The sequence below is a fragment of the Brassica napus genome, chromosome A5 (assembly GCF_020379485.1).
Source record: "Brassica napus cultivar Da-Ae chromosome A5, Da-Ae, whole genome shotgun sequence".
Taxonomy (NCBI): Eukaryota; Viridiplantae; Streptophyta; class Magnoliopsida; order Brassicales; family Brassicaceae; genus Brassica; species Brassica napus.
The window spans coordinates 20,324,747-20,341,318 of NC_063438.1; the positions used below are offsets into that span (position 1 = coordinate 20,324,747).

General features: G+C 34.9%; 1 protein-coding gene and 1 long non-coding RNA gene across 9 annotated transcripts; one reads left to right on the forward strand and one right to left on the reverse strand.

Annotated features, from left to right (window-relative positions):
• Positions 1-49: 49 nt before the first annotated feature.
• On the forward strand, positions 50-8,040 carry LOC111205749. The gene is made up of 13 exons (XM_048779097.1): positions 50-122; positions 202-420; positions 573-821; positions 1,033-1,269; positions 1,440-1,526; positions 1,908-2,085; positions 2,193-2,488; positions 2,655-3,116; positions 3,267-3,912; positions 4,005-4,660; positions 4,740-4,968; positions 5,013-5,809; positions 5,916-8,040. Exons 1-13 carry the CDS (start codon positions 50-52, stop codon positions 6,509-6,511), a joined length of 4,725 nt encoding a protein of 1,574 aa, XP_048635054.1. The 3' UTR covers positions 6,512-8,040.
• A 5,299-nt stretch (positions 8,041-13,339) lies between these two features.
• LOC111202926 lies at positions 13,340-15,657 on the reverse strand. Of its 8 annotated transcripts, XR_007339444.1 has the most exons (8): positions 15,438-15,657; positions 14,772-15,323; positions 14,612-14,674; positions 14,401-14,532; positions 14,276-14,323; positions 14,069-14,190; positions 13,633-13,790; positions 13,340-13,529 (listed from the first exon to the last, which is right to left on the reverse strand). It is a non-coding gene; the product is annotated as an uncharacterized LOC111202926 (long non-coding RNA). The 8 variants fall into 8 exon arrangements; XR_007339446.1 differs by lacking the exon at positions 14,612-14,674 and having other exon boundaries at positions 14,401-14,490; XR_007339440.1 differs by lacking the exon at positions 14,612-14,674.
• Positions 15,658-16,572: the final 915 nt, after the last annotated feature.

The following is a 16,572-nucleotide window of genomic DNA, read 5'->3' on the forward strand; positions in this document are numbered from 1 at the left end:
TACAGGAGAACCTTTGAGCTCTGGAAGAACAGAAAGCAATTCACTCGATATGAACAAAACTACTAAGAAGAAAAGGGGCGAAAACACAGAAGTGGCTACACATGCGAAGAGAAGAAAGCAAGGTACACTGTTACTTAATATAATTGCCAGTTGAATGGATGTATTTTGCACTATAATATCTGAAATTCTATAATACTGCAGAGACAAACATAAGTGGAGACCGTCTTCCTGATGCTCTACGTGACATAACAAATTCGAGTAACAACATCACAAAAGATGCAAGAACAGAAAGGCGTCTCAAATTACTTCAAAAACGAAAAAATGCGGAATTTGGAAGCCGGTCGGTGACTCAATCAGAGATTGTGAACGTCCAATCTGTAGGATCAACACTACCAGGTTCAGCCAGATCAATTGACGGAGGTACAATTGTTACAACCCCCCAACCTTCTCTTAATGTGTTGTTCGACTGATGATCAAACAGTCGGTTGGACAGAGCATCCATCATTATTTGACAATCTTTATTTCTGGGACAATAAACTGATTTGTATCTTTTACTCTTTGGTTATCTATAGCAACCAACAGTGATTTTCAAGTCACGTTTCAGCCTACTGTCCAAGAAAGCAATACTGCCAAAAACAAGAGGAGACGATTGGAGAAGGCTGAGTTGGAAAGGATGCTTTGCGCGGGTCAAAAATTCCAATTGCCAAATTGCACCGCTGGAAACTCTAAAAAGATTTCAAACCCATCAAATAACATTTCTCAAGCAACCAACGGTGATTCTCAAGTCACGTTTCAGCCTACTGTCCAAGAAAGCAATACTGGTCCTATATCCTCAACACCTACTAATCTCTTAATTTCAGAGAATACATCAACAGCCATTTTTTTGTGGACTCTGATTCATCAGGTCACTTTCTTATTTGATTATTTGAATAAGAACCGTAATGTTACTTTTTTACTCACTGAAGCATAGAGAGCATTGTAAAACAAAATAATCTGATTGGAATATCTGTTACTCTAATTCGCAAGTTTCAGATAGTGGTGATGATTTATGGGATTGTTCGAGTAATGAAGGTGGCGAGATTCTGTCTGATTCAGATACAAGTGATGACATCAACTCAGAAGTTGATAAACGCAATGCACAGAAGAAATTTGATCTGGTTTCAAAAGCGGAAAAAGCTTTTGCAGAGATGCTAAGTCGTTTCAATAAGCAAATTCCACCAAAAACATCAACAACACCAGTAGTCTGCAGTAAGAAAAGTAAAGCACAAGGTACGTGTATTGTTATATTTGTTAGAACACTATCCAACCAATAATATAAATACCATACGTCTGTGTCATTATAATTAAGAACTAATATCCAATGTTTATTGGTAACCACCTATTTTATTTTTGTTATACTGATTTTTGTCCTCTCAATATTACATGGGTTCGACTCACAGGTATTTTAGGTGTTGCAAAGGAAAAACCAACAACGACCTCGCTAAAGTTGAGACCTGTTGTCTCAAGTAAGGATAAAAGAGAGACGGGTACGTTTAATATTTTATAAAAAGCAAAACATTTCTTAATGCGAGTTAAGAAGGACACCATATTATTTTAAGCTTCAGTGTGGTCCAACTTTAAGTGGAGACCTGTTTTTTTTTTGGTAGATTATAAAGATGATGGTGATCTAACTTATAAATGTGGAAAATGCGGAGCTCTTTTTTGGTATAATGAATGGGTTGGTAAGAGCAGGCATGCAAGTATTCCTGTTTTTACTATGTGTTGTATGCGAGGAAAAATCAAGCTTCCTCTTCTACAAGAACCACCAGAATTCTTGCAGAGTCTGCTTACAAAGGATGATGCTATCAGTAGACATTACCAACAAAATATTAGAGCTCTAAATATGATGTTTTCCTTTACATCTCTAGGAGGTAAGATTGACAATTCAGTCAATCTCGGGAAAGGTCCTAAGGTATTCAAACTGCATGGGGAGAATTGCCACTTGATTGGTAGTATGAAGCCTAAACCCACTGAATCTGCTAAGTTCTCCCAGTTATATATTCATGATACCCAAAACGAAGTTCAAAACCGGATAGCTGCTTTGAGGTACGTTACACAGATACGGTGTTCTATAAAATATTGTGCTAATTACCAATGCCTACTGAAATATTCACTTCCGTATTGTATCTATATTGTTGTTGATTTATGTCCAGTGGGAGTTCAGAGAAAAGCAAGATTAGAGAAGACTTGGTTGAGGCGCTAATGAACATGCTACGGGACTTTAATGTTCATGTCAAGACATTCAGGAGTGCTAAGGACAGATTTAATGATGAAGAAGAACGTCAGGAGTTAGCTCTGGTTCTAATCAACAGTCGACTCAAAGATGGTCGTGTATACAATCTACCTACTTCTTCTGAAGTTGCTGCATTAGTGGTTGGTGATTTTCAGGAGAATATGGACAAACGTGATATTATTCTAGAAAAGAATTCTGGAAAGCTTAAAAGGATCTGTGAGCTGCATCCGTGCTATCTTCCACTTCAATATCCACTCATATATCCCTACGGAGAAGATGGCTTTCGGTTAGGTATCCAAAATGGGTACACGGGTGTCAACAAAAAAAAAACCAAATATAAGTATGAGGGAGTTTTTTGCTTATCGAATTATGGTTCGTGAAGTTGGTTCTCAGGTTCTGCTACTTTCACGTCGTTTGCTCCAGCAGTTTTTGGTGGATGCTTATACTATGATTGAAAGCCATCGTCTTAGGTATATACGGAAAAATCAGTCAAACTTAAGGACGTTGAAGTTTAGCAAGTTTGTGGCTGCTAGACAGGCTGGTAATTCCACTGTGTCCATTGAAGGGAATCGTATCATCATTCCTTCGTCATTCACGGGTGGTCCAAGGTATATGCATAAAATGTATCTTGATGCAATGTCTATATGCAAATATTTTGGCTTTCCAGATCTCTTTATAACCTTCACATGTAATCCTAAATGGCCCGAGCTGACGAGGTATTTTGAGAAGTACAACCTTAAATCTGAGGACAGACCAGAGTTGTGTTGTAGACTTTTTAAAGTTAAGCTGGATAACATGATGGATGATCTGACAAAGAAAAAATTGCTTGGAAAGACAGTTTCTGGTACGTAAAAACACTTAGACTGTCGGTCATAAATTTACATTTTTGTTTATAGGAGTTAAATATTTGTAGTTTTTATTTGAATACATAGATTCTAATAATAAAGAGATTCTGGGCATCTGATTACTTGCTACTTTTCTTTTGTGTGTGCAGGAATTTATACTATTGAGTTTCAGAAAAGAGGACTTCCACATGCTCATATTTTATTGTTCATGGACTCCAAGCACAAACTTCCAGATGCTGATGATATTGATCGGCTCATATCTGCTGAAATTCCTGATAAATCTGAAGAACCTAGATTATATGACATTGTGAAGGACATGATGATTCACGGTCCATGTGGAAAGGTTAACAGAGATTCTCCTTGTATGCAAGATGGGAAGTGTACCAAGTTTTTTCCTAGGAAACACGTCGAAAAGACAACTGTGGATTCCCAAGGATACCCTGTGTATAGGAGACGAGATAATGGTGCCTATGTTGAGAAGAAAGGCATTCAATGTGATAATCGTTTCGTGGTTCCATACAACAAAGAGTTGTTACTTGCATATAATGCACATATTAATGTGGAATGGTGTAATCAGTCAAGATCTATTAAGTACTTATTTAAGTACATTAACAAGGGCCAAGACCGAATCACAGGAACCATTACTCAGAAGGCTAATGTTGAGGCTACTGTAACAGCAGAGTCTACTAATAGTACGGGTGCAGAAGGACACACATCAGCCGTAGAAGGCGATACAGCAGCTGCAGAGGGAGTGGAACCAACTATTGACGAAATTAAGAAGTACTTTGATGCGCGGTATGTTTATCATCATTAGATGTTTAATCTTTTAATGTTTTGGAACACTAATTGTGAGCCTTGACTATTCTTTATTTTTATTTACTATTTAGGTATCTATCAGCTTGCGAATCAACATGGAGGATTCTTGGCTATCCAACACAATACCGTTCTACCCCAGTTGAGTACCTTACTTTTCATCTCGAGGGAGAACAACCGGTAGTTTACAAAGAGGGTGATATTGTGGAAAGTGTATTGGCGCGAGCTCATCTTTCAAAGACAATGTTCTTGGCTTGGTTTGATTGTTGTGAAAGGTACCCAGAAGCTAGAGAGTTGACATATGCGGAATTGCCAACCAAGTTTGTATATGATAGTAAAGAAAAGGTTTGGAATCCAAGGAAGAAAGGTTTTGCAATTGGAAGGTTGGCTCATGTTTCTTCAAGTTCTGGTGAACTATATTTTCTCAGAGTGTTGCTTAACAAGGTAAAAGGTCCAAGGTCCTACGATGATATCAAGACAGTCAACGGCGTCGTTTTACCAAGCTATGAGGATGCATGTTACGCACTTAGTTTGTTAGACGATGATAAAGAGTATATTGAAGGTCTAAAGGAATGTGCTTTTTGGGCATCCAGCGGGTATGTGCGCCACTTATTTGTAAAGATGTTATTATCTGGATCTCTTTCTACGCCAAAATTAGTGTGGGATTCTACAAAGGATTTATTATCAGAGGACATCCTATATTCTGAGCGCAAGAAGCGTCGAAATCCTGGTTAGCCTTTGTAACCCACGTTAAATAGTCATCCCTTACTTTGTAATTTTGGCTTTAATCAAATTTTTTTTTGTACCAGGTCTTATATTGAGCGAGGAAGAAATTCTGAATGCAACGTTAGTTTTAATTGAAAAGATTTTACGTTCGAAGAATAGTTCACTGGATAAATGGAAGACAATGCCAAAACCAGTATTTATCGAAGACTCTGTAGCAGACAACATGCTTTTACAAGAAGAGCTCAACTACCCAAGAGAAGAACTACGAGCTAATCATGACAAGTGGATAAGACAGTTAACAGATGAGCAAAGGTCTGTTTATGATGATATTTTAGGATCTGTCCAGAGTGGTGAAGGTGGGGTTTTTTTGTCTACGGGTTTGGAGGAACAGGCAAAACATTTTTATGGAATATTCTTTCTGCTGCAATCCGATCAAAGGGTGATGTGGTTCTCAATGTTGCATCTAGCGGTATTGCCTCATTATTGCTGCCAGGTGGGAGGACCGCCCATTCTCGGTTTGGGATTCCAATTAATCCAGATGAGTTCTCTACTTGCAATATAGATCCTGGAAGCCATCAGGCTGAATTAGTTGCAAGGGCTTCTCTGATTATTTGGGACGAGGCACCTATGATGAGCAAGCATTGCTTTGAAGCCCTTGATCGTACTTTATGTGACATTATGAAGAGTACTGATGAAAAACCATTTGGTGGCAAAGTGGTTGTTTTTGGTGGAGATTTTCGACAGATATTACCAGTCATTCCACAAGGGAACAGGGCTGATATTGTTATGGCGTCTATCAATTCATCATATTTATGGAAGCATTGCAAAGTGTTACAGCTAACAAAGAACATGAGGCTTTTTTCAGAACCTGATTGTCAAGAAGCTGAGGAGATTAAAGAATTTTCAGAGTGGATTTTGGCTTTAGGTGATGGAAAGATTAATGACCCTAACAGTGGAGAAACTGTGATTGATATTCCCAAAGATCTTCTGGTCAACAACTGCGAAGATCCTATCGAGGGCATCGTATCAGCAGTTTATGGCAATACTTTCAAAGATACGAAGGATCCATTATTCTTCCAGGAGAGAGCTATACTGAGTCCTACCAACGAAGATGTTGACGTTATTAACAACTACATGCTTGATCGTCTAACAGGTACTTATATTTATGTTTTTTGGAACTTTTTTTGTGTAGCAAGTTTGTTATTTTCTTCCATTATCTTCATGTATGGTAATGTCTTATTCTTGCTTTTTCATTTTAGGTGAAGAGAGAATTTATTTGAGCTCAGATAGTATTGATCCAACTGATAATAACTCTAAAGATGACTCTGTCTTCTCTCCAGAGTTTTTGAATAGTATCAAAACTTCAGGTTTACCTAATCATGCGCTAAGGCTTAGGGTTGGTACACCGGTTATGATATTAAGAAATCTAGATCCGACAGAAGGTTTATGTAATGGTACAAGACTACAGATAACTCAATTGGCAGATCATCTGATTGGAGCCAAAGTAATTACTGGAAAGCGAGTTGGTGAGAAGGTGTTTTTACACCGCATTCTGATCACGCCCACAGACTCGAAGCTCCCTTTCAAGATGAGGCGTCGGCAGTTTCCATTGAAAGTAGCGTTTGCTATGACCATCAATAAGAGCCAGGGTCAAACACTTGCTAATGTTGGGCTGTATCTACCTAGACCTGTTTTTTCACATGGGCAATTGTATGTGGCTGTGTCTAGGGTAAAGTCAAGGAATGGATTGAAGATTCTGATTACTGACAAAGATGGAAAATCTCAAGTTTCAACCATGAATGTAGTATTCAAGGAGGTTTTCCAGAATCTGTTTGTAAATCGCCATGAAGTATAGGTGTATGTGTGTGGACCGTAATCGTTATTCTGAAAAAGGTATGAATACTCTCTTTTGTTTGTTTGTTCTTCAATTTTTAAGTTAATATTCACTACTTATAACTGTTGTTCTACGACCACATAATAGGAAGAATACTATTTTGCTGATGGACAATGCCGAGAATGAGCATGAAGCAGCACAACGGAAAAGCTACACAGTCAAACACATACCGTCTGTCAATTTTCTATTAAGTCTATCTACTTGACCAGTTTATCTTTGACATTGATCTTAAGACTGTTCTAAATATTGTTATGTTTTCAGAAATTCGTGATATTTAGACTTTCATCGATTTATTTTAAAACAGAGATGTTCTGTTTTTCACATGCACCATATCCGTAAGAATTAATCAAAATTCCTTGCCTTACAAGTAACCAAAACGTAGCCGTCTTGATTTAGCAAGTATTTGTACTTATAGTAGAGTATTTATTTACATGTTAATAAATGTAATAGTTAACACTAACAAAATTTAATAATCTCAAATTTTACGATGTTAAGTCCTTTGTACGTATTTTATTATTTTGATATAGCTGGAAATCAGATGCATGACCTAGAATCATACTGTTAAAACTTCAGTATTATACTCTATTTTAGAAAAAATTATAATTTCAAACGAATCATAAACATCTCTTATTGCGCCACATATGGAAGTATATTGATCCACATACGTTCAATTATTTATTGTTTCCTTTAAACTTTGTAGGATTTTTGGCAACTTACATGTTTGGTAGTTCGACCTTATTTTTTTCTTATATATCTCCCAATTTGATATATTTACTAGAATCTTATAAGCGTTGTTCCTTCTTAATTTAAGGTGGTCACCACCTCTTTTGAAAAGAAAATATATTACAATTTAAATCATGTCCATGTTACATGAAAAACAGTAAGAATTAAACTCCACATAGAAAAAATGAATAACATTTTTAAATGCTTCTTCTAAATTTCTTGCTAAGGGAAGTTTTTGATACTTATCTTAGCAGAAATTATTGACCGAATATTTTGGTTTATAAGTTAACCTAAATTTATTATTGAAGATTTGTAATTGATTGATATTCCCTGAAATGAGCAAGTAATTTACATTGCAAATGATTACCAAGATCCTTAGAAATCCACATTTTGTTCATTTGTATACATACATGACACCGAGATTGGAAAAAATAAGAGCAAACATATTCTTTGAAATATACTGATTAAGTAACAATATATATTTTGATTTATTCTATAAACAAGATATGTAAACCGTGGGAGAGAAACTAGGTTAACTACATTGATTATGATCTGTATATATAAGAAAGAGATGCAACCTAAAATATTCTACAAGAAATAATAAACACTTTTGCTTATATCTTTGTAGTGTTGTCTTCGATGGCTGTTCTTTCGTTTTTGGGAGACTTGCATTACTCCACAAATAAGCTAGCAGTCCGTGTTACTGTGCTAACCAAGTGGTCTACAATAACTGCGACAATGTTCAGAAAAACAGCCATGGTTCTTGGTGATCAGAAAGTAAGATATTGTGAACAGTATATTTTACAATTCTATATATTAAGTTATTGTGTTCAATGTATTGTTATATCGTTTTGGTATTAACTTTATATATTATGTTAAAACAGGGATCCACAATAGAAGCAACTTTGTATGAAGAGTTGGATAATAATGCGATTACGATGGATGAAGGTGATTATTTTGAAATCCAGAATTTCAAAGTAACTCATGCTTCAGGTTTGACAAGGCTTACCAAGAACCGATTCCATATTAAATTGACAAGCTCTTCGTTGATTACAAGAATTCAACCACTTCCCTATTGCAACTATTATTGTTTTGCAAATTTTCTCAACGTCAATCGTGGTCTCGCCCATCCAAAGTACTCTATAGGTATTGTATGTCTTATTTATATATAATTTTTTTCTATATTTTGAGACCCCCCATATTAGAGGAATTTAGTTAACTAATTTGTTAATTTGGTTTAACAATTTTTAGATCTGTATGGAGCTCTGGTCGGTGTAGGTGATTTGGAGATATACGCAGAAGAAGGGGTTGATGGGATTCCATACGGGCTAAACCATAGAATGCAATTCACTTTGATCAACATCGAGTTAGTACTTTATACTATATAGAACTTATTATGATTTTTTATTATATGTAGTTAAGCATCCTATAATCTAATTTCAAACTAATGATAGGTTTGTTCAAGTAAGGTGTGTTGCTTATGGAAGTATAGCTCTTCAGTTAAATCATTACTGGAACTCTACTGTTGCTACTGTTGTACTATGTGTTTTGAACTTTTGGCGTATTGAATGGGGAGAAGGTAACTTACAGCATATTTTTAAAATTATTTTTCATATGTAGTGTTATCTCATAGTTGTATTATATGTATTTTATGTGCAGGACATTTAAATCACGTGAGTAGCTACGAAGGCTTATCGAAACTGTTGTTTGAACCTGAAATTCCAGAAATTCAAGCATTCAGAATGAGGTATAATTTATTCATACATGCTTTCTTCCTAACTGATGTCTGTTATTAGCCATTTATCCGGCCGTTTTTTCAAACTCTTATCCATGTATTTTATTATTGTATTCAGGATTCCAAATTGAGGAGCTTGAAGACTTTGGAAAAGATAAGAATAATCTTAAGACTGGAAGTGGCTGAAAGTGTTACAGATTCTGTTATTTTCTATTTTGTTTTACATTTCAGGGTTTTTTATTTTGGATTTTTAATGTTTTTCCTTTAAGTTTATTTTAATTATAATGTTAAACTAATAAATGGCTAATTTGAAGCCTTTTTTATTTCCATGCAATGGTTACCGAATTATTTTTTCTCTAATATTGTTTTCTAAGAAAAGAATGTTATTACATAACAAATCCACAAACTGTATTTCACAAATAATATATATATACTAAAACTATATCTTAATTACAAGAATAATTACATCCCGCGCAAGGCGCGGGTCTCAACCTAGTACAAAACTATAGTGAACAACATAATGTAGGTTGCCCAAACAAAAAGGATAACATAATGTAGTTTTCTTTTTTCTTTTCTACAACAATTTATCATTTTATTTTATTAACTTGAAAGTTATAAGTCAGAATATAATGATGGTCTTAACCATATAAGAGGATCGATACATACAATCATTATAAAATAATCCATTAGAAAGACCATATTTTGCTAGTACATGTGCTACATCTCTTCTATATTAATCATGTAACATTACAATATATTTTCGTAACTACGTATCATTGAAATAACTATTGCAGGGAAACTATGTTTTCTCTGCAAATCCTAGTTGGTCACATGGTGGCTTTTAAACGCAGTCACTATGCATTTTGTTTGTTTTTATTCTCTCATCAATATGACAGTTTAAAAATCCACATTGTGTTAAAAGAAATTCTGAATTTGGCTCTCAGGCAAATCTAGACGTGGTGGTTTTTCGTTTGTGGTTTTTAACTGTGTTTGCGGTAGTTTAGTGTTCACTATATTAGATCTACTTAGGAATTTTATTCACTGAAAGGTACAGTGATGGAAGTGAAGAGTCAAAACTCGTCATTTGGTCGATAAGTGGATCTAATGCACCAACTGCAACAATTATAAAAAAAATTCGTATTTAGTTACCGGATTTTTATTTTTTTAGTCCTAGATCCAGTTTTTTTTTATTTTTTTGTGTTTATATTTCTAAATCTAATAATCCTTTTAAATAACTACAGTGTTCTGTTTTAATAATTTAAAAATATTGTAAGATTTTTGTACATTTGTTTGTACAAAGAAATACTATCTTCCAATATATTTTGAGTTGGAAATATTTTTATTTTTGAAAAAAACAATTGGTCAAAATAAATATTCTACAAAAGGAATATTTATTTAAGATGCTATAAAATTTTGGTCTGCAAATATAAAAGATTACAATCATAAAGTTGTATTCCATATATTAGAGATAAAGTAATTATGGAGATATATTATTTTCAAAAGTTTATTGATATATGATATTTTTGAATGCTAGGGTATTAATTTCTGATTTTTTTTGTTATTAAATTAATATTAAAAATATTACACTACTAACTATTGAGTTTTACAACATAATTTGTTTTCCGTGTTGTATTTCAAAAAATTATAGCTTCTATAGTTTTATCTTTTGTAAAATTTAGAATATTATCATTTTGAGTTTGAAATAATTACTGATATCATTCAAATTATTCTAATGAGTGAATTACTTCTAAAATAAGAGGTTCAGATATAGTATTTAGGGATCGAATCCATAGATACTCTAAGATTACACAATAGATTTATAGTCTTTGAATTAAAACTAGATTAACGGGTTATTAGGTTTTAAAGCAGTAAATGAACTGGTGAGCAATGTAATTGCTCGATTGGTTTGATTTGAGGTTGTTAACAATTGGGTGAATAACTAGATTCAGGTATATTCTCAGGTGTGATAAGTAAATAACTTAATTTGGGGTTTTTAGGAGTTTATTGATATTCATTGTTCTTGAATTCAAACTTAGATATAATCAATTTGATTATCTAATCTGGATCTCGGATTTCAACTATTGTATGTTAATCGCGAGAAAGTGTCGATCGATATTCGTTAAGAATATCAATCGATACACCTTTTAAAATATCGATCGACAGAACTATTGTTGCGTCAATCGATGTTTCTTCCATAAAGCTTTACGGACATATTTGATTTATATTCTCTAACTTACTATATCAACTCTCATTTGCATCTAGACAGTTAGATCATACTAGTTTATTTTCAAGTTTTGAGTCAAGCAATGGCTTGATCTCAATTAATCCTAAGATCTAAGTTTAAAGGGTGATCAATCCTAAACTTAGCTTTAAGAACAATTAGATGAAGAACTATATTTCTAAACACCCTAGCAACAGTTTAAGTTAGCATTACATGTATCAACTTATTGAGAAACCTAAATCTAACGGTAAGGACTACTTAGACATATTCATAAGAAACATGGTTAGGTCGGTCTGGATAATGCTTAAATAAATGAATAGCAAGAGAAACAATAAATAGAGTAATGAAAGCAAGGGAGTTCAAGATATTCCCTCTCTCAAAGTGTACAGATCTCTCTCAAGGTTCATAGATCTCTCTCTCTCCAATCCTAAGCTTTCTCTTTAGAATAGTATGAAGCATAGCCGTCGATCGACAGTCCTTCATCTCCTCGACAGCTTCCTCTCGCGAGGCAGACTGACCACTCTTCAGTAAAATGAGCATAACTTCTGCTATAGGATGTTGATTGACCTTAAACCGTTTGCATTGGATAGCTAACTCAATGCTATATCATGTGTCAAAAGATGGGCTTAATCTAACAGTGGGAAGGTCTCCATACATAGCTAGACATCTGACGCGTATGTGCAGTTATGCATTCAAAAGGCTCTAAAAGACACCAAAATCAACATTTTCCTCCAAATCGTCCACGAACCTGTAAACACTCTAGTATAATCTATACTAGTGGTTTGTCCGCGCTACGCGCGGAATGTGGTTTGATGATTGCCGCCCGTGTTGTGTGAAGTTGTTATTTAAATATTTGGATAGGTAGTGGAAGTAGTAGGTTGTTAGGTCTGCAAATTTTTACTGCCTGCAGCGGGTGCCAAACTTTCATGGCAAATGTGTCCTAATGTTTGGCCAAGTTGAATGAAACTTTTCAATATTATTTATCAAATGATGTGTTGGTTTGTGGGAGCATTCGTAGAATTTGTATTCATTTGGTTTAATGGTTGGTTTTGGTGTTGTCATAACTCGTGAGTGAGAATCAGAGTCCCACTTAATTTGAAGGAAGTAGAACCAGAGAATCTTGGATTTACTGTTATGCCACAGGGTTTTCTTTGTACTCTTGAATGGGTTGAGATTAAAGGATTGACCATGGTTTGAGAAAGTTGGGAAGAAAAGAGCGGGAAACATCGAGATAACCAAAGTATTAAATCTTTTACTAAAAAAAAAAGAAGATTTGGATTGAAGTAGTGAATTATATAATTTATATTCTTGAAAACTCATTAGTCCTCAAGAAACTCATTTTGTGTTTCTTATGCGACCAACAACGACGTCTTAGATATCTCAGAGACGCTTCTTACATTCACAAAATGTTGTGAAATCTTCAATTATTTGACATCTATTTAAAGATCAATGTAGGAATAATATCTTTTATTGTGAAAAGTGGAGTTAGGCCTGGCATTTTACGAATCTATGGTCTCATTTCAGAGATCAATGTGGGTTAATGAATCTATGATCTCATTTCAGAGATTCAATCTTATAGAGTATGGCAAAGGATCTGAGTTCCTTGTTCATGATAGACATTGATACCAAATTCAATGTTGTTCTTGGCACTGTTTCACAAATCATGAGAGATATTATCTGTGACTTTCTAAGCTGTAGTAATGTTAGAAAAATGATAGGCCTTGGAACCTTTCTTCTTTTTATAACTGTGTGTAATCTTGAAGATTTATATATATAATATGGTAAACAAATAAAGTCTCGAAATATCATTATAGTCAATCTCTGATCTGGTTGCATCTTGCTTTCAAATTGTTATCATAATACTCACTCGTGTTATTTATTGATTCTTAATCAGCTTCTTAACTTTGCTATCAGAAAGTACGTTTTTTGAGTGATCTCTCTTGTATATTTTTTTGCAGATTTTTTGTGGCTAATGTCTGGTTTCACAATGTAGTTTTACAATGCACTCAATGTTCTGAACCTTGTGTTCTTTTTTCTTCAGTGTATAGCAGCTAAATTATAGTATTTTGCTATACTTACCTCAAGTTTTGTATATAGTTCCACTTTTCGATTGACATATCAAAATCAAGAATTAAACAAAGAACATGAAATGTTTTCATTGTGTACAACATCAAATCCAACACAACTGGCCTCAAATCTAACTCTGATTCCTACCTAAAGAAAGTTTGGTGATTTCCTCATCAAATGCGACAAAAAGAGCTGCATTGGTGACGTCTTCTACCGCCATCTGCACTCGGAACCTGCACATTGGAACTTGAAGAATGTGTAAGCTTCATCACCGATTTTTAAACTCAGTGTATGTAGTCTACGCAATAAAATAAATTCTAGTGACGACAACATCACCTGACCACACCTACTGCTTTCTTATCACTGCATCCGGAGCACCTGAAAGATGTGACTCCACAAAGCAGCTTGCGCGAGCACATAGAACATGAGATGTAGCACTATCCATTGGTTGTGTCAATATCAGCCACCTCACCTTTGCAAATGAACTCCACAGCCTATGGGTAACATAAGTGAAATACATTAGTTAGATACTATAAGCTGAGAACAATGAAACAAAATTCAATGGAGAGTCTTGACAATTTAAAATCTTATTCAAACTGCATCATTTATCAGATAATCATATGCAAAAGGAAAGACTTAGAAAAAATATTTTCAAGGTTTGAAGGTGGAGCAGTTGTACGCTACATAAGATTTCTAAAATATAGTCAATTACTAAATATGTTATGTAAGCGCAGGTGACAAAGCTCAGCTTGATGGAGTCTTAGAAGTATACCTTATTAAGTGGACGTACATGTGGGGTTGAATTGAGAACATAGCTATTAAGCTCCTGGAGCGTGACTGACTCAAGTTTCTTAAGACCACCAAACTTGGAACCAGCCTCACCTCCACAAAAACCTGCATCACGTTTGGTTAATGTGAGATTTGAGTGCTGAATAAGCTGAAAAGGTTGAAATAACAATTATATTTAGAAGTAATTTACTCTTTTAAAGTCCATGCGTGGCTAGGCTTTCATTGTAGAATAAACAACCTGCATTAAGACAATAGGCTAGCATGAAAATTGGTACTTACTATAAAATAGTCACATAAACAAAGTAGAAGTGTTACCACCAACAAATTTGGGATTTATGTTTGTTGCAACCATTGGATAGGCTTCACACCCAAGAGTTCTAACTTGTCATGGAGGAGATTTACGACCTTATCAAACACAGTAACACAAACAGTGGTTGACCTGCAGAGCTATTTGAGGGTTTTCCGAAACAAACAGAGTTCAAGGCAACCCCAAACATAAATAACTTCAGACAAAATAGTAACGTACATTTAAATTGTCAACATAACACGCTTAATGGTCTGATTTCGTCACCGTAAATGGTGCTGATATCTGAGATATTACTTTTGTTACATTAAGTGGGATACACAATTGATAGGTATCTGTTATAAGAAGATTTATAGGGAGAATGATTAGCTGAAATACATACCTGGCAAGTAGACGTTGCTGTCAGCCAGAGTCATCTGTTCATACTTGCGAGACCAGAGCATCTCAGTTGGAATGCAAGTCGTGTGATTCCTCAACTCGACAAATTTGGTATGCTCGGTGAATCGAACACAGACCGTTGAAATGGTTGTTACTTCTAGCAACATCAAAAACACTGAGCTCATACACTCCTCCTTCCCTCAGTAGATTCTCGAAACTGTTAAGCCGGTGTGGGGCAATGGAGCCTTGAATCAAGGTTGACTGCAAGCGAAAACAGTGTAGCTATTATGAAAGTCGAAGTAGGTTATCCTAAATAAGCAAGTAGAAATACAGAGCAAGGTTTTAGTAGCTTCTGGTCCAACAACATCATGTCAACTCCAATAAGCTTGCCCCTTTCTTCAGATTCGAGCTTCCCAGAATCGAAGCAGACAAGCTTGCCTCCTTTCTTCAGATTCGGGCTTCCCAGAACTGAAGCAAAGGGACACCCAAACCTCCTTACAACGGCCAACCTTCAGATCAGAAAGTCTGACTTTGGTAAATCTCCATTACAGCTTGACTTTGGCAAGGTATAGTGTGAGAGAGAAAAAAAAAACAAAAACCATGAGTCTCAGTAAAGCAAAGGACGATATATATACAATATCTAAGCTTAACGGAGAACCCGAAGAATCACCATTCCATAACACGTAGTGGGGTTAATTGATTTGGAGGCATTATAGAGTTTAGTAAAGCCGTTAAGAAAAAAAAGGAGGAAGCAGAAGAGGCGACGGATTGCAAATCTACTGATCTCCACCTTCACTTCTAGGCCAAACCGTATCAGCGAAACATAATAAATTGGAGATGCCACGTGTCGGCGATTGCCCTCTCCTTACTGCTGAGGTGGACGCAGGAATAAGAGAGACTCAACTCAACTTTATTATATAAGATAATCGTAAATATATCTTAAAACACCTATATATCATGGCTAATAATGGGTAAATATCAAGCGCTTTTATGGTCGGTGGAATCCTTTCATTTCCACCATCTTAACAAAATCATAATAGCCTTAGATGATTCGACCTTCCCGAGCATTGTCTTAAGACCAAAGGCTTGGCCAAGCTTCAGATGCCAATATATTGAGATTATGAAGAGGTTGGAAAAATTTGAGTGGTGGAGGTTGCAAAAAGAAGAAAAATCTTCCAATAGAGGAGCCTTCCTCATTGCTCAAAGTGTGATCAAAGGTGGCTATGCTCAGTCTTATGTAGCTGCTGGTGCTCTTTTTTGGCTTCTCCATCTCTTTCAGTATGAGGAATGCCTTTCCTCTATGGGTTTGGCCTCGTAGTGATGATATGCAAGGTGATTTTTTGGTAAGATCAAGACTGGTTTTATTTGATCTTTAGTTGGAGTTTTTTGGGGTTTACTATAGCCAGTTTGTTGAAATAGTTGTATATGATGTTTTAATAGGTGGTTTGTTGTTCCTGTTGTAAATTTAACTTCCTTGCTCGTTTGAGCATAAAATGAAATCAATAGACGAAAAAAAAAAATGGGTAAAATTCATAGTATATCAATTATTTTCAAATTGTATATTTGGTTAACATAAATTTTGGAAAATTTCACATTCAGTTTAGAAGATTATATGACTTTTGATATTTTTTTGTTATTAAATTGATGCATTGTGTTATAAAGATAAGAATTTTATGATAAGATTTTCTATATTATTCTCAACAGATTTTTATAATTAAAAAAAATATAGATAAATTTTATTTGTCATTAATATCCTTAATTACTTATTAAAATTTTAAAACAAAATTAATAGCATATTTTGTAAA

Bases quoted from the DNA above. Each gene is read 5' to 3' on its own strand.
- LOC111205749 (XM_048779097.1), top strand. From the start codon at position 50: ATGAACAAAACTACTAAGAAGAAAAGGGGCGAAAACACAGAAGTGGCT. The intron at 421-572 runs GTACAATTGTTA...GGTTATCTATAG, and splicing joins AGCCAGATCAATTGACGGAG to CAACCAACAGTGATTTTCAA. The intron at 5,810-5,915 runs GTACTTATATTT...TTTTCATTTTAG, and splicing joins CATGCTTGATCGTCTAACAG to GTGAAGAGAGAATTTATTTG.